This window comes from Vigna radiata, chromosome 1 (genome assembly GCF_000741045.1).
Source record: "Vigna radiata var. radiata cultivar VC1973A chromosome 1, Vradiata_ver6, whole genome shotgun sequence".
NCBI lineage: Eukaryota > Viridiplantae > Streptophyta > Magnoliopsida > Fabales > Fabaceae > Vigna > Vigna radiata.
Window position 1 is genome coordinate 14,873,816 of NC_028351.1, and position 23,082 is coordinate 14,896,897.

At 34.6% G+C, this 23,082-nt stretch overlaps 1 protein-coding gene across 3 annotated transcripts in view; it reads left to right on the forward strand.

The window, feature by feature from the left end:
- The window catches only part of LOC106770321 (valine--tRNA ligase, chloroplastic/mitochondrial 2), a 46,426-nt gene extending 26,970 nt beyond the window's left edge, over positions 1–19,456 (forward strand). For all 3 annotated transcript variants that reach the window (XM_022785449.1, XM_014656136.2, XM_022785456.1), the window contains 10 exons: positions 6,178–6,288; positions 6,384–6,521; positions 13,565–13,615; positions 13,692–13,804; positions 13,900–14,053; positions 17,161–17,265; positions 17,386–17,487; positions 18,283–18,355; positions 18,486–18,652; positions 19,035–19,456. In XM_022785449.1, the coding sequence (XP_022641170.1) occupies positions 6,178–6,288; positions 6,384–6,521; positions 13,565–13,615; positions 13,692–13,804; positions 13,900–14,053; positions 17,161–17,265; positions 17,386–17,487; positions 18,283–18,355; positions 18,486–18,652; positions 19,035–19,142 (1,122 nt within the window). In that variant the 3' untranslated portion in view covers positions 19,143–19,456. The remainder of the gene's footprint in view (positions 1–6,177; positions 6,289–6,383; positions 6,522–13,564; positions 13,616–13,691; positions 13,805–13,899; positions 14,054–17,160; positions 17,266–17,385; positions 17,488–18,282; positions 18,356–18,485; positions 18,653–19,034) is intronic.
- Positions 19,457–23,082: the final 3,626 nt, after the last annotated feature.

Genomic DNA, 23,082 nt, shown 5'->3' on the forward strand with positions numbered 1-23,082 from the left:
CGAGAATATCCCAAGAAGACACACTTAATAGCTTTTGCGGATAGTTTATCAAGACCTGGAGAAACATTATGAACAAAACATGTACACCCAAATACACGTGGGGAGACATGGTATAAAGTGTCGTTTGGAAAAAAGGATAGAATGAGGAATCTTATTCTCAAGAGAGGACGAAGGCATCCTATTGATTAGAAAAGACCTTACAAAACGTGTTCCTCTTTTTGGAGAAAAGCTAGTTAAAACAATACAATATATTTCAACAGTCTCAAAATGCAATCTTCTCTAGAATGGAATGACAATCAATTTAAATGTATTTGGTCCTTTCACGAAAGACAAGATTGGAACTGATATGATATAAAGAGCTGCTTGATTGTCACATACAAGGGTCATTTGAATGACATCTCCAAATTGTAACTCTCTAAGCAATCGCTTAAATCAAACAAGTTCACAAGTGGCTGAGGCCATACTCTATATTTTGCTTTGGCATTAGATCTTGCCACAACATTTCGTCTCTTGCTCTTCTAAGAAATAAAGTTACCAACAATGGAGACACAACACCCAAAAGTAGATCTTCTATCAAAATGTTCTTAGTAAGTTCACACACTTCACAATTGAGACTTGCCACATATAGTTTGCTAAAAAGGGAAAGGAATAACGATTTTATGACCCTAAAGAAAGGATGTCCAAAGCAATAATGATGTAGGAAGACCCCCCTGTTGGTGTTTATTGAATCAGAGCAAAGAAAGGTGTTATTTTCCAGGTTTGGTGGCAAATTTGGATGGTCAAAGTAATACAAGCATGTCCAGTTGTCCTCCCCGAGTACTTGTTTTGTAGAATACAAATATTGTCATAAAAAATAGCATTACATGATAGATCTTGTATGAGTTTTTTATGGAAATCAAATTGATAGACAATTTAGGAATATGAAGGACATTTTTAAGGGTTATGGATGAGCTTATTTGGACTTCTCCTTAACCTACTGTAGACATCAAAGAGCCATCAGTTGTTAATATTTTCTTATTACTAGGGCAAGGGGTGTAAATTGGGTATGGGTGTCATGTGGTCAGTAGCTCCAAAATCTAGTATCCAATATGGGTTATGGTTTTTATTTGAGGCATTAATTCCAAAAGAAGAAAACTCACAAAACGTACTCGAATGTGCCAGAGAACAACTACCTGGTGACTTATCCATCTTTTTGAGGAATGATCTCATCTGTTCTACTTAATCCTAGTTAAGTTGAATCACTCCTCTATTTTCTACATCTGTTGCAGCACCTATGTGTGCTTGTCTTCCTTTTCTAGTGTTGTCTCATTTTTCTCCCCACTTCTTGTCATGATTATGCAATTCCCAATCTCTACTAGGTGGCTTTCCATGCAACTTCCAACATTTATCGCGGTGTGGCCAGACTTGTTGTAGAAGGTACACCACACTCCTTCAACTTTCTTCTCCATGTTGGCTATTCCCCCATTTTTCGAGTCTACCATCATGGTCAATCTGGAAGCTATCATTGTTGAATTTTCCATGGCCGGGGTTTCCACTATTATTCCCACTTGAAAATTAAATTGTAAAATAATTTTAGACGGCTTGATTGATCTCTCTCATAATCTTCTATTTATAAGAATAAATTGATACAAGAGTATATGATAAATAGGGTAACCCTAAACACAAGATAATTATGATAAATAGGGATCGTAGACACAATATAATCATAATAAATAGGATAATCCTAGACACAATATAATCATGATAAATAGGGTAACCCTTGACAAAATATAATGATGATAAATAAGGTAAATTTCCTAACACTCCCCGTCAAGCTGGAGCATTCAAATTGTATGTACCAAACTTGGAACAAATAAACTCAATCCGAGGACCCCTTAATGACTTGGTCAATACATCTGCGAGTTGATCGTTTGACCCAAGAAACTTAGTACATATTTCTTTAGTCAACAACTTCTCACGAACAAAATGATAATCAATTTCTATATGTTTAGTCCTCTCCTGAAACATTGGATTTGATGCAATGTGGAGAGCAGCTTGATTGTCGCAATACATCTTCATAGTTTTAGATTCAATTGCAAGGGTTATGAAATGAGGTTTTTCTTGAAAGGAAATAGATCAGAACAAAGAGGTATTACCAGAAATGTGATCAGAAGCACCTGAGTCAATTACCCATGAATTTTGACCTTCCATGAATTGAGAAATGCAAGCTGTTGATGTACTGGGAGATTAAGATGGTTGTGCCAAGCTGTTAGACTTGAACCTTAGATACTCTTGATATTCATCCTCAGTGAACTAAGAAGTGGAAGTTTCAGTCTTCGAAGTGGAAGTTTCAGTCTTTGAAATATTGGAAGTTTTGGAAGGGAAACCATGTAAGGAGTAACAATTCTCTTGAGTGTGACCCATCCTTTTACATTATGTGCATTGAGGACGTCCCCAACCTCCTCGTCCTCTAGTGCCACGTCTTCCTCTTCCTCGTGTGACAACCATGACAGATGGTTCCAATAGTTCATGCGCTTCCTGAGTTTGAGGTATCAGGATATGCAGAAGGTGAGTGGTCAATGTTTCCATGGAGGGGACCTCATGACTGGTCAGACGTTGATCTTTGAGATGATCAAAATCATGTAAAATTTATCTAGTTTCTTCTTGATATCGTCTAATGGGTCCGCTTCCAAAAACATCTTCAGTTCTTCGGAAGCAGATTGGGCTCCAACCATGAAGGACAACATATCATGGTCTGCCATTTTAAGAGATGCAAGATTGTTTGCAGTGTCATAGAGACGTTGAATATGGTTGGCATAGATGCTTTGAGCTTTCTTCCAAAAGGAGTGACAAGTTTTGAAAGCCCTCAGAGATATAAGAAGTTTGGGTTCCACTAATTGCCATAACTAGGCACACAACTGGAAATATGCTTGTTTCCACTGATCAGCTTTTTCAGCAGGCTCATGGCTTCCATCTTGCTCAAGGTGGTCATTATACCCTTGGCCAAGGAACCACATTTCAATGGCCGCAGACCATGATAGATAATTTTTTTCATTTAGCTTCTCAAAGGTAATTGATGGACTTCCGGGGAAAGAAATAGTACTGCCAAACGCCAGCTTTGAAGAAGACGAATCGTACCAGTGAGGAACAAGAAAACCCTAAGGGTTTAGATCACTTTCTTCAAGGGAGGCTACGGGACCCTTTCGAAGGAGTTTTTAGAGTCAGTACACGTCTGTTCGCGCCGCACAAAGATGGAGTGCGTGGCGGTGCGTGGAGGAGAATGAGACCTCGGCGGACGAACTAGATTCTGTGGTCGTCGGACGAAACTGTGATGACGGCTGGTTGCTGACGGCAGTAGACAGTGACAGACAACGGCGAAACAATGCCTGACGTTGAAGAGGACAATTGTGGACAATGGCATCGACACCGGACAAATGTTACGAGACAAAAACCAAAGCGGGATCGACCCGCTCTGATACCAACTTGAGATTGAAATTGTAAAATAATTGTTCAGGGCTTGATTGATCCCTCTCATAATCTTCTATTTATAAAAATATATTGATACAAGAGTAAATGATAATTAGGATAACCCTAGACACAATATAATCATGATAAATAGGGTAACCCTTGACACAATATAATGATGATAAATAGGATAAATATGCTAACTCAGCCATGCCATGATCATAGAGTTCTCTTCATCCCATTTTGTAAATCTAGGATCTTCTTTTGTAGGAGCATCTTCAGTCAAGTGTTTAGCTTTTCCTTTACCTTTCAAAGTTTTGTAAACAAGTTGGTCCCATTTCAAATAATTCTTCCCATTCAATCAATAGGCAGCGTTGAGGTTCTACAATTGTTCTTGAGTGTTTTGTGACACAGTATTCACCACTTCAACAATTTGGTTTGCCATGTCCATGCAGTACAATGACTATAATGTGGTGGGTAGGTATTTTGATTGTTGCGATTGCAACTAAGGAATAACACTGCAAATCACAACAACAATGAACGCTGATTACCCTAAATAAACGATTGAGCACAATTAAGGTTGTCTTGAAAGGGATGGTGAATTGCAATGATGGTTGTCATCTAGAGTTTTTGTTTGTGATAGCAATGAAGGTTGTCTTGAAAGTGATGGTGGCAACAATGAAGGTTGTCGTCTAGGGTTTTGGTGTGCACAGTCAGAGGCAGCTCCTAGAATTTGAGAGCTCTGATACCATCTTATAATTTAGAGTAGAATCATTCAATATATTCTGTTGAGAATACAATTCATATATACAAGGCTAGAAAGTTATTTTAGGTAGTATAATAATAGCACATAGACAATCGAATCCTTATGATTCAGGGATATCCCCATCATACACTATAATTATAATATGCTAAATAAAAAAAACAATAAAACACAAATCCTAACAAAAATAATACAACTAATAAAACATATTCTAACATAAACCTAAATTAGACTTAACACAACGAGGACCCCAAATGTAAGAGCGAAGTAAGGGAAAATGGGATGAAGCACGTTGTAAGATACTACTAGGAAAGGAACTACAACTATGTTTCCCTAATTGACACTACTCACATACCAAGATAAGCCAGATGGGACAATAGAAAGATATAAAGCTAGATTGGTGGCAAAAGGATATACCCAAACATATGGGACTGACTATGAGGAGACATTTGCCCCAATGGCAAAGATGAATACAGTTTGAGTTATTCTCGCTTTGGCTGTCCATTTTGGATGGGACTTGCACTAGCGGGATGTGAAGAATGCCTTTCTTCATGGAGATCTAGATGAGGAAGTGTACATGGAGATTCCCCAAGTTTTGAAGTGAAAAATGAAAGAAACAAGGTATGCCTCCTGAATAAAGCATTGTATGGTCTTAAGCAATCCCCTAAAGCATGGTTTGGAAGATTTACAAAAGCAATGGTTTCCTTGGGATACAGACAAAGCCAAGGAGATCATACTCTATTCATAAAACGCTCTTCTAGAGGTAAACTCACTCTATGGCTTGTCTATGTGGGTGATATGATTATTGCAGGAGATAATGAAACAGAATAATTTGTACTTATCTCAGGAGTCATGGATTGCCACATCCAAGTCATAATTAATGAATCTTCATTGTCCTAAATTGAAAAATGAGGGTCGTTTGGTCCTGGTCCTCCTCCATCTATGTGATCAAGTTTTGAACAACCCTTGAGAACCCTTCGAATAAATTGGCTCCATTGTAAGTTATTCTAACCATCCAACCAACAGGTACTTCCTATATTTGGTAGGTCATTAGGTACCCCCAAAGGAATACTTTTTACTTCAGACATCCCATACCTAAGAAAAAGAGCAAAAAACTTCAAACTCAGATCTACTCAAATAAAGTCCAAACAAGTCGTCACCAACCCTAAGAACGGACTCAGGAGACTTTGGCAACCCTGTCTGTGGTGGCGGCGGCGAGTGGGTCACACCGAGAAAAAGGAGTAGAACTTAAAACTCAGGTCTACTCAAATATAGCCCAAACGAGTCGTCATTGACCCTAGGAATAAACTCAGGAGGCTCCGGGGACTCTGTCTGTGGCGGCGGTGGTGAGTGGGTCTCGCCGGAGGTGGGTGCGTGGGCTGCACGCGCCGGCGACGGTGGCGGCTCCTTTCACAGAGCGACTTCCGGTGTTGTGATCGGCGGTGTTGGGCGCACCTTTCTGCCCTATCAATGACCCCAATCGGCGACGGCGGCAGCGACAACTGTGGTCAGATAGCGGTGGCAGTGCGACTTGTTGCAGCGGAACCGAGCCCCAAGATGAGGAGCTCTGACACCAAGTTGAAAATAAGACCGATATATTATTCTCAATCATATAAAATACATTCTCATTCTCTCTATTTGTAATAATCTAGTTTTCCTAAAAAGAGAAATAGGAAAACTAGGAAAACTAGGAAAAATAAAATAAAATAATAGATTATGTATCTATTTCCTCTAATTAGAAAGATTCTAAAAATATTATCTCAAATTAGAACATAAAACATAAAGCATTTTGATAATTATGTTTTGCTCAAAGAGCATAAATAGTTACACACTTAGTTATGTAATCGTTCGATTTTTTAAATATTTTCTACAAAATCATTTTATAAACATTGGGTTTAAAACTTATGAACTTTAATGTCTAACCTATGCATGTCTGTAAACTGATTATGTAACAATTGTATTATTTTCAGGGGAGAAAAATGTCTAAAACATTGGGAAATGTAGTAGATCCTCTTGACACTATCAAAGAATTTGGGACAGATGCTTTACGTTTCACACTAGCTTTAGGCACAGCTGGCCAGGTTTGTTTTGCTGTATTCTAATTGTAGACTGTTGTTTATTCCATGAAAAATTTGATTATCTTAGATGCAGATGGGATGTTGTTTTTCTCTTCCAGGACCTTAATTTGTCAACTGAGCGGTTGACCTCCAACAAAGCCTTCACAAACAAATTATGGAATGCTGGCAAATTTATATTGCAGAACCTGCCTAATGAGAATGATACTTCTGCTTGGGAAAAAATATTGTCTTATAAGGTAGGGACACTCTTAGCATCCAATGATTAGACAGCTAACCCTTTCCCCTCTTTTTAATGAGTTATACATGTTTAAAAGGATGACACCCCAGTTAGCACTTTGTAAATCCCCTCTTTCTTATTTCGTCACTTATAAAAATCTTTTGTTCAACTTTTTTCTCTTTAGTTAAAAGAAGAAATTAATTAAGATGGAGAGAAAGTTACAAAGGGAAAGGAATGGTACAAAGCACAAAAAGAAAGGAGAAAAATGAATGTAAAATCAACTAGTTGCATCAAACTGTAGCAGATGTTGGACATTGTAACAAAAGTTAGCCTCTTCCTACCTAAAATTAAGAATTAAATTAGGGACCACGGACAACCAACATTCAACCTGAATGTTGAATAAGGATTTCCTCAAGAAGTCTTAAAAACAGCGGTGTAAGAACAAGTATGTGCTTGGTTCTGAGCTTTCACTACTACATCACACACATCAAGGAAAAAGCCTGATGGCTAACATGAAAATGTCATTGGTAATTATTTTATTGAGCACAATGTCCAAATAAAAGATGTGACCTATGACAAACTTGATTTCCATAACAAGAAGAAACCCTCAAATAACCAATTTGAATTGTGGGATAAAAGCTTTGCTCAAGAACACTTCAGGAATTCCCTACTCTTTAAGTTGTGAAAGAAGTTACATTTAGTAGAAAATAATATTGAAATTTATTATTTAGAATTGATTGAAAATACATTCTCATATCCTCTATTTGTAAAAATTTAATTCTCCTAAAAAGAGAAATAGAGAAACTAGGAAAACAAAATAAAATAAAAGATTGTATATCTATTTTCTCTAATTAGGAAGATTCTAAAGAAATCTTCTCTAATTACAACACTCCCCCTCAAGTTGGTAAATGAATATCAATCATTCCCAACTTGCCTACAAGATCTTGAAATCTACCCGGAGGAAACCCTTTTGTAAAAATATCTGCTATTTGAAGTTCTGTAGGAACATGAGTTGTAATCACAAAGCCTCTGTCAAGATTATCTTTGATGAAATGTCTGTCAATCTCAATGTGTTTGGTTCTATCATGCTGTACCGGATTATGGGCTATGCTCATGGCAGACTTATTGTCACAGTGTAGTTGCACCGGGTTCTCCACTTTGACTTTAAGATCATCTAAAATGATTTTCATCCAGAGTCCTTCACACATTCCTTGAGCAAGAGCTCGAAATTCAGCTTCTGCGCTAGAACGAGAAACTCTATCTTGCTTTTTGCTTCTCCATGTTACCAGACTATCTCCAAGAAACACACAATACCCAGAAGTAGATTTTCTGTTAGTAATAAAACCTACATAGACAACATCAGTATATATCTTCATAGTCAATGTCTCTTCCCTTCTGAATAATAGCCCCTTTCCTGGACTTGACTTCAAGTATTGAAGAATTTTGTCAACTGCTTGCATGTGTCTCTCTCTTGGATCATGCATAAATTGGCTCACAACACTAACTGCATAAGCAATGTCTGGTCTTGTGTGTGAGATAAATCAATTTTCCTACTTATCTCTGATATTGGACCTTCTCTACAAGAGCATTTTTTTCACATCCCATTTTGTGATTCTGTTCTATAGGAACTGTTGAAGTTCTACATCCCAACTTTCCTGTTTCTTTGAGGAGATCAAGTACATATTTCCTTTGGGAGATGAAAATTCCCTTCTTGGAGTAGGCAACCTCTATTCCAAGAAAATATTTGAGTTTTCCTAGGTCTTTCATTTCAAATTGAGCTGCCAATTTATTTTTTAATGCCAATTTTTCTGTTTCATCATCTCCTGCAATAATCATATCATCCACATAGACAAGTAATAGAGTGAGTTTACCTCTAGAAGAGTGCTTTATGAATAAAGTATAATCTCCTTGGCTTTGTCTATATCCCAAGGAAACCATTGCTTTTGTAAATCTTCTAAACCATGCTCTATTGGATTGCTTAAGACCATACAATGCTTTCTTCAGGAGGCATACCTTGTTTCTTTCATTTTTCACTTCAAAACCTGGGGGAATCTCCCTGTACACTTCCTCATCTAGATTTCCATGAAGAAAGGCATTCTTCACGTCCAGCTGGTGTAAGTCTCATCCAAAAAGGGCAGCCAAAGCGAGAATAACTCGAACTGTATTCATCTTTGCCACTGGGGCAAATGTCTCCTCATAGTCAATCCCATATGTTTGGGTATATCCTTTTGCTACCAATCTAGCTTTATATCTTTCTATTGTCCTATCTGCCTTATGTTTCACTGTAAATATCCATCTACACACTACCGCCTTCTTGTGTCTTGGCTTATCAACAATCTCCCAAGTTGAATTTCTTTCTAATGCATTAATTTCTTCTTTCATGGCTTGATTCCAATGTTCAAGTTTCATGGCCTCTTGGATTGAGGTAGGAATTTCTGTGGCATCAATGGCAGCAATAAAACTTCTATGCTTATCAGAGAGATTGTTAGTGCAAACATACTGAGAAATAGGATATTTAGCACATGATCTTCTTCCCTTTCTCAATGCAATGGGTAAATCCTTAGTAATACTTACCTCCTCCTCATTGATATCATCAGGGATCCTCACCTTCGGATTAGACAATTTTTCTTGCTCGAGAATCGAAGTGGGTTGTTCTCTTCCTTCATATTTTTTGCCAAAAAATCTGTCTTCTTCCTCACTGTGGACTATGGTATCTTCGTTGCTCAGGTCTTGGGCATCCTGCAAAGACAAACATGGTAATGACAAGGAGAGTTCATCCACTTCAAGTGCTTTCTCCCCCTGAAGTGGTGGACTGACATAAAAGGATTGTGTTTCATGAAAGGTGACATCCATGGTGATAAAGATGCGACGACTCTGAGGATGATAACATTTGTACCCTGTTTTATCAGAAGGATACCCAATAAAGACACATTTAAGAGCTCTGGGATCTAATTTACCACGATTAGGATGATGAGAGTGAACAAAAACAACACATTCCAAGACTCGACTAGGTAGACTCGTTAGTAGGGAAGAAGAAGGAACAAAAGACAATAGAGACTCTATAGGACTAATGCCATTTAAGATACGAATGGGTAACCTGATGATGAGATATGTGGCAGTTAACACAACTTCTCCCAAGTAATTTTTTGGAACAAACATTTGAAAAAGAAGAGCTCTAATTACTTCAAGAAGATGATGATTCTTTCTTTCTACAACCCCATTTTGTTGAGGGGTATTAACACAGGTTAGTTCATGAACATTACCATTATGAGACAAAAAATTGAAAAATTCATGATTCACATATTTAGTACCATTATCAGACCTAATTCGTTTGATATTTTTACCAAATTAATTTTGGACAAGATGGAAAAAATTAACAAAAACTTGAAAAACTTCGGATTTATTTTTCATAAGGTATGTCCATGTGACACGGGTACAATCGTCAATAAAGGTAACAAACCATCTGGCTCCGGAAATAAAATCTATGACAGGATCCCAAACATCAGAATGAATTAAATCAAATGGAGAAATACTCTTTTTATGACTAATAGGATAAGATGCACGATGGTGTTTTGAAAATTGACAAATATCACAAATAAAAGACTCAACAAATTCTTTGGTAAACAAGTGGGGAAATAAGGACTTGATAAGACTGAATGAAGGATGCCCAAGCCTTTGATGATGTAACCATATTTGGGATTTTGCCCACGTATCAGATGTTGCTTGTTGACTCATAATTTTTGTGTTGCTTCGGTCTTCAAACTTTAAAAAATACAACCCACTTTGCTCCTTAGCAGTTAAAATTGTCTTCCCCGTGGCAAGGTCCTGAAAAACACAATAAGTTGGAAAAAATGTTACTGAGCAATTTAAATCCTTTGTGAGTTTTTGCACAGAGATAAGATTGTTAGCTAATTGAGGAACATGTAAAACATCCTTCAATACAATAGATGAGTCCAAAATTATATTCCCAGAGCCGCATATAGGTATACTCTGACCATTCGCAACTGTAATAAGTTGTTCTTTATTTATTTTACCATATGAATCAAAGGACACACTAAAAGGTGTCATATGAACAATTGCACCCGAATCAAGGATCCAAATACCTTGAGACACATGATCAACAGTATTGAGGCAAATCTTACCTTTTATGGACAGAGTGCATGATCCAGAGGACTTACTCATTGATTCATCCATTGCTTTCAAAGGAATAATTTTTACTTTAGACATCCCGTAGAACGCAACGAGGAGTCTTCAAGACGATGACGGTGTATGGGTCACACCGAGAAAAAAAGGAGCAGAACTTAAACAACCAGATCTACTCAAGAAAAGGTCAAACGGGTCGTCACAAACCCTAGGAACAAAATCAGGAGTTCCGGCGACTCTTCTGTGGCGGCAACGGCGAGCGGGTCTCGCCGGAAAAAGAAGGAGCAAAACTTAAAACTCAGATCTACTCAAATACAGCCCAAACGAGTCTGTCATCGACCCTAGGAATGGACTCAGTGCGCTCCGGCGACCCTGTCTGTGCTAGCGCCGGCGAGTGGGTCTCGCCGGAGGTGGGCGTGTGGGCTACACGCGTCGGCGACGGTGGAGGCGCGTGGTGGCTCCTCTCATGGAGCGACTTCCGGCGTTGTGGTCGTCGGAGTTGGGCACACCTTTCTGCCCTATCAACGACCCCAACCGGCGACGGCGACAACGGCGATGGTCGGACAGCGGCAGTGGCGACTATGCAGCGGCGTTTATGGTTGCCGGAGTTAGGCGCACCTGCCCTATCAACGACCCCAACTGGTGATGGCGACAGCGGCTGTGGTCGGACAATGGCAGCAGTGCGACTGTGCAGCGGAACGAAGTTCCAAGATCGGAAGCTCTAATACCAAGTAGAAAATAATATTGAAATTTATTATTTAGAATTGATCGAAAATACATTCTCATATCCTCTATTTGTAATAATCTAATTCTCCTAAAAAGGAAAATAAAGAAACTAGGAAAACAAAATAAAATAAAAAATTGTATAACTATTTTCTCTAATTAGGAAGATTCTAAAGAAATCTTCTCTAATTACAACACATTTCTACTAAGTAACATTACCTTTCATGCTAAAAATTTCTTATGTGAGACGAGAAGAGACTTAGATATCAGAATGGTATAAGGGAAACTTGTGGTCCTCTTGGAAGTAGACATAATAATTGTTCCCTAGCTTTGAACAAAGCCAAAATTTAAATGTTATTGTAAATACTAGACTATTAAAATAAAAATATCTTTAATATCTCCATAATGATTAGGAAAAAAATAACTTTAGAATCTTGCTATTCGAGTCAGTATATTTTTATTTCCTTATTTTAAAGAGTTTGATTATTATAAATAGGTTTTGTGTCTTGAGAAATGTTTAAGATCCAAATGATGAAGCTCATTGTTTCTGTTTATAATAGTCAAACCCTTTAAAATAAGGAAATAAAAATACATTGGCTCGAATACGAAGATTCTAAATATATTTTTTTCTAACTATTATGGAGATATTAAGGATAAGTCATCTTGAGTGGAAGTGTTAGAATAAGTCATCTTAAATAGAATTTATTGAAAAGTTGTGTGCTTTGTTTGTACCCAGTTTCTAGATATGACCTTATTCTTTTCTCTTCCCTCTCATTCATTGTATCTAAAATCTCCAATGTCATTATAAATATGAGATCCTAAGAGAGGGAAATCACTCTCTCAAATTCATTATCTATTCTTTTTTATTCATCTCAAGTGGAAAAAAATCATACTAGTTGACCCCAAAATAAAGGTGTGGAAGACCCCACATCATCTTGAATTAAGACCAAATTATAGTATATAAATGGATGCAACCTAAACTTAAAAGTTGGTTTTATGAGGTCGAATTAGACTTAAATTTCACTTTTTGAAGATGGTATTAGAGACATACAAAACCTATCCTTGCAAGGTGTTGGTCCTAATGTTTAGGACTAAAATAGTGGATTATTAGGATTAAAATATCCTCAATATCCATAGTGATTAGGAAAATTATGTTTAGAATTTTTCAATTCATTTCAACATATTTGTATTTCCTTATTTTAAAGAAATTGAGTATTTCAAACAGAAATGATGAGAATGTTATTTGTGTGATTGTTATCAATTAAATGATTTTTCATTTCCTTACATTGTTCAACTAACAATATATATCTTTTGAAAATCATGAAATGAATACTTAAGAATATAGGGTTGCTGAAGAGCTTTTGGAAAAAACAGTCATCAGACCCTTCATTTATATAAAATCATAAGTCTTGAATCAATACAAAGGGAGAAAGTCTCTTGATTATGGGGATGATGCAATCTGCGTTAAATGAAAGCATATAAGCAATAATAATGTAAGAATAATATTAAATCAAATATAACAAAACTCTCAACAAATTTGCATCAAACATCATCCCACCTGTCATGGTGTCACTGTGTCAGGAGACTCTTTTATACCTCAGGATTCAACCAAAGTACCACAATTACATTTTCATTCAGGATCAAGGAATTGACTCATGAGGCTTAATGCAAATGATATGTCAAGTCTAGTTATGGTAAGGTAATTCGGCTTTTTCACGAGAGTTTAGTATTCCTGGATCTAAGAAGGGATTCCCTTCTGATATGACACAAGTTTGGTGTTGCTAACTTAAGAATTATACTTGTTGCTTAAAAGCTTGAACAAAAATTGTCTTCATGCCGATTATTTATATAAACAAAAGGAGAGAATCCCTTGATTATGATACAATTGAACATTAAATGAAAAGATAAAAAGGGTAATATTGTAAAAATAGTACTAAATCAAATCAAAATAAATCTGTCAAATTTCATCAAATCTTCGTTGACTCTCAATATGAATATTAGTAGGAACTCTACAGACATGTGAAAGTGAAGCAAATAATAAACTAGAAAAGTTAGTATGATCAATTTATTGTGACACTTATCATTTTAATGCAGGATGTTTGCTTAATATTCGTACTGCAGTTACTTCTAGCTTGGTGAATGTTTGCTTAACACTCAACATATTGTCTTAACTAAAACTTTTTTTATTGTGTTCAGTTTGACAGTGAAGGCATTGTGTTTAATCTTCCTTTACCTGAGTGTTGGGTGGTAAGGAGTTTTTGTTTTTAGATTTTATATGTTTATAATGTTGCTTGTCTGTGATAATCTTGATTCAATTTTTTAGGTGTCAAAACTTCATTTGCTCATTGAATCTGTCAGTGCAAGCTATGAGAAATTTTACTTTGGAGAAGTGGGACGAGAAATATATGACTTCTTTTGGGCTGATTTTGCTGATTGGTATGTTGCTTTTATACTAGTTGTACTATGTGTTTGTATTGGTTATCTTTATGAGTCTTTGCACTGGGTTTGAGTAATGCTCTCTGATCTTTTAGGTACATTGAGGCTAGTAAAGGGCGTCTTTACCACTCTGGAGTTGAAGGAAACTCTGTTGCTTCAGTAGCACAGGCTGTTCTGTTATATACTTTCGAAAACATACTCAAAGTTCTGCATCCTTTCATGCCATTTGTAACTGAGGAGCTGTGGCAGGTAAATTTGTTGCACTCTATATATAATGCAGCACAAAAAACAAAGTTATAGTGATGCTTTTGTATGTTTCTGTAATTTCTTGCTTTAAGGTTGATGGGACTTATTATTAAACATATTTATGATGATGTTTTCAAGTCTTTGCCATTCAGTTAAACTATGTTGTCTCCTAAATAAACAAATATGCATGGATTGAATATGGAGAAGCCTAGGCTTCTCAGAATCTCAATTGGGAATTTTAGCTTCCCCTTTAATAGCTATTTTCTTAGGGTTGTTTCTACAACTATTTGGATGTTGGATACTGTTGTAATTTGAGATAATATCTTTAAAATCTTTCTAATTAGAGGAAATAGATACATAATCTTTTATTTTATTTTATTTTTTCTTAGGTTTCTTAGTTTTCCTATTTCCCTTTGTAGAAGAACTAGATTATTACAAATAGAAGGTTTGAGAATGTATTTTTCATTATTGACAATAATAATAAGTCTTATTTTCAACTTGGTATCAGAGCTCCTGATCTTAGGGGCTAGATTCCGTTGCAACAAGTCGCACCGCCGCCACTGTCTGACCACCGCCGCTGCCGCCGTCGTCAGTTGGGGTCGTTGATAGGGCAGAAAGATGTGCCCAACACCGGCGATCACAACGCCGGAAGTCACTCCGTGCGAGGAGCCGCCATGCGCCGCCACGCGCTGCCACTGTAGCCCACGCGCCCACCTCCAGCGAGACCCACTCCTAGACAACCAGATCCCTATGATTCAGGGATATCCCCATCATATACTGAAATTATAATATGCTAAATAAGGAAAAAATAAAACACAAATCCCGATAGAGATAATACAACTAATAAAACAAATTCTAACAACTTGCCTACAAGAAGATCTTGGACTTTGCCCTTTAGTGAAAATGTTTGCTATTTGAAGTCCTCTAAGGACATGGGTTATAACCACTAGACACCCTGTTAGGGTTATGTTTTAATAAAGTTCCTGTCAATTTCAATATATTGGATTCGATCATGTTGGACTAGATTTTGAACAATACTAATGGCAGACTTTGCCTGAGGATGTCAACCTTGTCATCAAATATTCATCTAGAGTCCTACCCACATCTTGAGCAAGGGCTCAAAATTAAACCTCTGCATTAAAACGAGATACTATATCCTATTGTTTTGGTTCTCCAAGTCACTAGACATCCTCCAATAAACATACATTACCCAAAAGTTGATTTTGTCAATGACAAATCCTACATAGCCTGCATTAGTATATATCTCCAAGGTCAAAGGGTCTTCTTTCTTGAAAAATAGCCCCTTTCATGAGCTTAACTTCAAGTATTGAAGAATTTTGTCCATTCCTTCGCTATCTTTTACTTGCATACCATGTTGATTGCATAAACAATGTCTGGTCTTGTATTTGATAAATAAGTTTTACTAGCAATCTTTGATATTGTTTCTTGTAAAAGAGAGTTCTCTTCCCTTCCAATTCTATGATTTTATTTAATAGGAACTCCTAAAACTTTTCATCCCAACTTACCAGTTTCTTTAAAGAAATCAAGTACATATTTTCTTGGGAAAATGAAAATCTCCTTTTTTGAATAAGTTCCTCTATTCCAAGGAAATATGTAAGTTTTTCCTTAATTTTCATTTTAAATTGGGCTGCCAATTTTTCATTTAAAAATCAATTTCTATGTTTCATCATCTACAATAATCATGTCATCTACATGGACCAACAATAGTGTAAGTTTACCTATAACAAAGTTCTCTATGAATAAAGTATGATCTCCTTGGCTTTGCTTATATCCTAAGGAAACCATGCTTTTGACAATGCTCGTAAATATTTCTCTTCCTAGAGCTTCAACATTCTTCATCAAACATCTTGCTCTTGCGCACCACAAATACGAAATGTATCTAACAATAAAATATGTTGAAATGAATAGGAAGATTTTGAAGATATTTTCTTGACTACAATGGAGATGTTGAGAATAATTTTATCCTAGTAATATGCCATTTACAACGCTGATAATTAGTAATGTTGAGAAGTGGACTTTAAGCCTAACTCAACTCCACAAACTGACTTGTAAGGTGAGGTTTGCATCTATTTATATACTATAAATTGATCTTATCTATAGTCGATGTAGGACTTCCAACACACCCCCTCACGCCGAAATATATACATCTCGAGCGTGAGAGACTAAATATTAATGAGTGGTCCCATAGCGACCCAATAACAGGTGGAACGATATGTCTAGCAACACAATATCACTAGGATATGCTCTAACCTGGCTTTGATACCATGTTAAAAAGTAGATTTTAAGCCTAAATCAACTTCACAAAAGCGACTTGTAAGATGAGGTTTGCATTTACTTACATATTATAAATTGGCCTTACCTCTAGTCCATGTAGGACTTCCAACATTTTTCAGCACCATAAAGGACATGATATGGATTACACAAGACAGTAAGACATCACCTTCTTTCAGAATTTTACAGATGAGTTGGTGGGCATGATCACCTTTAGAATTTGCACTATATATATAATATGTATGTCAAAATAAAGACTGCTATGCATGGTTTTACTGTTACACTTTCCTAGCCTTGTAATGTACAATAGAATCTTTGAGGGAAGATGAAATGCCAGAGCAGCTAAACTCGGCCTTGTCCTTGCTGAAGGCCTTGTGGACATCATCTTTGAGCTCCATCCTTAGTAAAAGTTCGTTTTTCTAGAATTTAGGTCCCTAATTACCTCAACTTTTGATTAATAAATAAAGATAACATGTGGTATTACACACTCAGCAAATATAAGAAAAACATACTTGTGATAATATCCATGGGGTTTGTGTATCGTATGTTAAATGCATATTGTTTTTAGGAAGCAGTACTCACTAATTCTTTGCCTATACGGAGACTCTGCATAAGAAGGAAAGCCATTTCTACTGAATCAATTCCAGCCAATATTCTAATTTTCTTTCTCTTTGTACATAAGAAGGACAGCAGTACTCACTAATTTTCTTTCTCTTTGTATACCTGCCTTTAAATTCAGCAGTATTCTATCTCAATATTTCTTCAAGTGACTATAAAATGGAACTGCTATCATATATATTTTTTTCTTTTGCCAATAGGCACTCCCTTACCGAAAACATGCTCTTATTGTATCACCTTGGCCCGAGACTCAACTTCCAAGGAACATCGGCTCTATAAAAAAGTTTGAAAATTTGCAGGCTTTGGTTAGTTTATATCTTTATTTTCTTCTCTCAACCTTTTCAATATTTCTTTGGAACATGATTCATTTACATATTCACACTTTTGGTTAGTTTATATCTTTCTTCTTTTTTTTCGTTTTCTAGGTTAGAGCCATCAGGAATGCTCGGGCAGAATATTCTGTTGAGCCGGCAAAACGTATATCAGCATCTGTGGTAGCAAACAAAGAAGTTATAGACTATATTGCTGTAAGTGTGGTTACTCCTCATTTCTCTACCTCCAATATTTAAGAAAATGAATATGAATTGCAATTTTATTTATCTTCATGTGATTCTTTTCTTTATTTTAATATATAAATCGTAAGTATGCTTTTGTTATGATATACGGAGAAGGAGAAATCAGGTATGGTTAGAATATTAATGAGTTACTTGTGGTGTTAGGCATAAATATGACTTAGAAAAAAATATTAAAATGTAAAAAAGGTTTTCATTATTTCAACCCACTGAAAACAGTGAGGAAATGGAGCATTTTATAAAAGATGCATTTTGGATACAAGTGTGCCCATACATATAACAAACTAACAAAAAGGACAGCTGGCACAACAAACAAGCTAATAATCTAAGATTAAAGAAGTAATGTTTTCCTATTACACGTTATTATTCTCTAATAATAAGAAATAAGGATTGGTGAGGGGGTGTTCATTTGACAGATTGAGCATTAGTTCTTTGTGAAAGTTGAAATCCTTAGTGAAGAGGAAACCTTAGAGGAGAGAGTGTTCTATTTTTCTTTTCTTTTTCATATGTGCAATAAAATTCTTTTTTTTTTCCAACTCTTCCAATTCTTGGTCCCTAACCTTATTACTCTTGATCTTTTCTTCTTTCCGTCTACCTTCTTAAAAACTGACCTGCCCCATATTTGGAGGAATCAATTTATTTCCGTGCAACACGGGAACTGTAATCTTGATGAATTTCATAGATTTTCCCCTCTGCTCTTGTTCTTGAGAAATACAAAGTAATGTTGTTGTGTATCTTATTTTTTATCAGGAAGAACGAGAGGTTCTAGCTCTTCTCTCTCGGCTGGATCTACAAAATCTGGAATTCACAGATTCTTCTCCAGGCATGATTTCTACTGAACTTTTTGCCCTCCATGCTTGAAGATTGAATTTGTATCATTTTTCTCAAGTCAATTATTTATTGGTTCTAAATAAATACTGGCGGCTGAAACAATGTCACGTAATATACTTCAGGAAATGCAGATCAATCAGTTCACCTCGTGGCTGGAGAGGGACTGGAGGCTTATCTCCCTCTGGCCGATATGGTTGATATTTCTGCAGAAATTGAACGACTTTCAAAGCGTCTTTCCAAGATGCAGAAGGAATATGATGCATTAAAATCTAAACTCAATTCTCCTCAAGTATGAAACGATATATTACTTACCCTCATTATTTTAATGTGCACAAACCCTTGTTATTTATGCTGCTAAACTATCAAAATCAGATAATATAGGTAGATACGAAATGATTCTAAACAAACTGAGCAAAGGTAGCAAAGTAGTGTTCCAAATTTTTTAACAGTATTTGTTTAGTGTTCCAGAGTTTTTAACAGCATAAGGATGATTTTTTCAGTATTAATTAAAATAAACTACTGAAGTTACTGAGTATTACCTGGTGATATTTTTGTTTAACGGCTTCTTTCTAGGCTCCTCTAGTACTAGTGTTTTTATAAAATTATTCTAACATGATACACAAAAGTATAAGAGTGTTTCCCAAATTTCTTATTGCTATGACTTGCTACAGTTTGTAGAGAAAGCACCGGAAGCTGTGGTCCGCGGGGTGCGAGAAAAAGCCACAGAAGCAGAAGAGAAGATCAATTTAACAAAGAAACGACTTGAATTACTGAAATAACGTTCTATGGTAACAATAGAACGTTTCAGCTACTGATTAATGCCTGTTGTGTCCAATTTCATGCCTTGTTATGAAGAATCAATAAGATTGCAGGACACCCTGATTTCAGCAACAAAAATGGCAGTCTCTCTCTACATGGCATCATCATAAGGGAATAGATGTTTTGTCACCATTAGATGAGTTGTTGTAAGTGTAGGATATCCATTGACCTCAATTATTTTATTATAAGTTTGATACTGGGAAGAAAGCATGATTGCAGATACTGTATTATTATTATTATTAATAAACAGCTTCTTAGAATTCTTCAACATTTTTGCCAAAAAAATGTAATGCCTTTTAGTGCTAAAACATTTCGGTTCAGATTACTGCAGATACCATCAATATTTATTTATTATACAATCACTATAAACAAATTGAATATATACTGGAAACTTGTATATTAATTAGCGAGACAGATAAATAAAAAATGATATTTCTTTTACCTTTTCCATACTTTCTTCCATCTTCGTGAAAATAAATGTACAAAAATGCATGAAAGTTTATCCAGCTTTTAAGGTATTTTAAAATAAATTTGAAAAAATGTATTCATTATATAATATCTTATGTTCAATAATGCTTACGAATTTAAGTATATACTTTCTGATTAGTTATAATTAACACATAATTTTAAGTTTATTTTAAATTTATCTTAAAGTTAAATAAAGTTATGTGCTTTTAGGTACATTTAATAATTGTGTTATATATGAAAGCATAGGCATGATGAAATGATGGTTTTACCTTGGTGAAAAAATTATATTATTTTTGAAGTTGGAATGTATTATCTGATTTGTAAGTATATTATAAATTGCATAATTTTAAATGCATTTCAAAAAATAATATATTATAAATTATGTTAATTTAACATCCCATTTGAATCCTATTAAGATACTTTACTAAAATTTCGTAAATTTCAAAATCTTTTATTTTGGAAATTTAATATCACCATTTATTAATAATATTAACAGAAATTGAAAGTTTCATTTACTTATACAAACAACCCAAAATAAACTTTAAAAGAATTTATAATTAAATCAAAATTTATATTATTTCACAATAACTTGTCTAAAATAAGTTTAAATATAAAAAAGCCAGTTTCTCGAAGCAAACCCAAAGTTTCTTAAGCTCAGATCAATAATATTTTCTCGTACACACTCTATCATCAAACACAATTATATAAAGAATGAGCTAACAGCAAAATCCAACATCATAACTAATAAAATACATCAATAATTATAGACTTAATATTTATTTTAGTTTCTCTATTTGTCATTTTTATTTAAAGTGGTCATCGAAATTTTTCGGCATTGAAAGTGGTATTTATTTTTTTGTAAAATTTGTTCAATATTATATTATGCTTTTGTATTTGTGAATAGTTTGATGATTGGATTATTAAATGTTATGCTTTAATTGTATTGAGATAATGAGTTATAAATTGTTTATGTATGTTCAAGTTAGCATTAGTTTATGGATAATGATTTAGACCACATTTTTTTACAACATTAAAACATCATTTATATGTCATTCTGTAATTGGTCCAAAATTACTCTACAATCAATAATAATAATTATAAATACTACCATGGATCAATCACATAATAACACATAAATAATGTTAAAATATTGTCAAAAATATGTTGTCTAAATATCATTATGCTTAATTTATCCTCCTTGTTTGTTAATTGTTTATACTCCTTTTGTGATGATTGTTTTTATGACGTGAGCAAACAAATCTACATGTTGTCAAAGAAAGAGTAAAAGGCGAAATATTAGAGTGTTTGATCTAATGTATAATAATGATTTCATATTATGTAATTTAGTCTATTTATGACAAGATTAAATTTGGTAATAAACTTTTTTTCTTAATTATGAAGATATTTGGGCGTGGACTATAGCTACATATTTGAAATTTGGTTATGTATGTCTTTTATATTTATATGATCAAGTTTTATTCAAATATCAACACTGTATCATCCTTTGGGTTGATTTTTTTTTTTTAATGTTCCAAGTAACATTGGTTAAAGTATTTATTTGAATTAAGGTTATTAATGTAATTATAAGACGAAAATCAGAATGTTATATAAATGAATATTAATAAAATTTATTCAAACTGACACATGAGAAAAATTAAGGTTTAATAAAAATTGAATGGAAGATTCATCCAAAAAAGCTAATAATATTATAATTGGCGACATATTCTTTTTAAGCTAATTGTCCATTCACTAAAAATGAATTACAAATAATTATAGATATAATAAAAAAATAACTAAGAAACTAAAGATGCATTACAACTTTTCAAATTAAAAACCTCTCATACCTTAAAATCCAAAAATTTAATATAAGAGTATGCACTCAAAAAAATTAAAAAATATTGCGGAGTTATATTACATGACACATGACATATTATTTAAATTCCAAAATACAAGGACACATGGCATATCATTTAAGTTTGAAAACATTTAATATAAGTATGCGTTGGTTAGACGGAAAACATTTAATGTGATTAGTAAAAGATAACAATAATATTTTTGTCAAAATTATCACAAATTTCAACGTCAGATTTATTTATTTTTAAAATTATTTTATATAAATAAATAAAGGGGTTTGCTAACTTGCGTACGCCTGTTTTTTAGTTGGTACATTTTAGCAATGTGTACCGGGTTTCAATAGACAAAAATACCCCTATATATCATGAATTCTAAGTTTTAAGGTTAAGGGTATTTTAATAATTTTCATTCTCAAAATTAAAAAAATAAAAAAAGAAACCCCCAAACTCTTACACATCTCTCTCATTCTTCTCAACCATCTCTCTTTCATCTCTTTCACTCCTCTAACCATTTTATTTAATAATGAGTGTTTTTTTAGTTAAAGCTAGTACAGAGATGACAGAGGAAATGTGTTGAGTGAGAGAGATGAAGGAGAAAGGGTTGAGAGAAATGAAGGAGGTGAGTAAGGGTTTGGGGTTTCTTTCTTTTCTTTTTTTTAATTTTGAGAATGAAAATTATTAAAATAAGACAAGTGCTTTTTATTTTTTTCAATTAGGACTAGAGTAGGGATGATAGAGAAAATGTTGAGGTGAAAGAGATAAAAGAGAAAGGTTGAGAGGAATGAGAGAGGTGGATAAGGGATTGGGGGTTTCTTTTTTTATTTTTTTAATTTTGAGTATGAAAATTATTAAAATACCCTTAACCTTAAAACTTAGAATTCATGATATAAGGGTATTTTTGTCTACTGAAACCCGGTACACATTGCTAAAATGTACCAACTGAAAAACAGGCGTACGCAAGTTAGCAAACCCTGTTAACTTGCGTACGCCTGTTTTTCAGTTGGTACATTTTAGCAATGTGTACCGGGTTTCAGTAGACAAAAATACCCTTGTATATTATGAATTCTAAGTTTTAAGGTTAAGGGTATTTTAATAATTTTCATTCTCAAAATTCTCAAAATTAAAAAAATAAAAAAAGAAACTCCCCAAATCCTTACCCACTTCTCTCATTCCTCTCAACCCTTTCTCTTTCATCTCTTTCACTCCAACCTTTTCTCTGTCATCCCTACTCTAGCCCCAATTGAAAAAAAATCAGAAACACTTGCCTTGTTTTAATAATTTTCATTCTCAAAACTAAAAAAAGAAACCTCAAACCCTTACTCACCTTCTTCATTCCTGTCAACCCTTTCTCCTTCATCTTTCTCACTCAAACATTTTCTCTGTCATCTCTGCACTAGCCCCAATTAAAAAAACACTCATTATTAAACAATTTACTTTTGTAAAGAGTTGAGTCATTGACATATTCACCTTCTGAAAAAAGTTCATTCAAAATCTCTTTAATTTCATTATCTTCACTGTATATATTACAGCCGACAACTTGCACCAAGACTTATGAGCATCCTTCCTTTACATTCAAAGA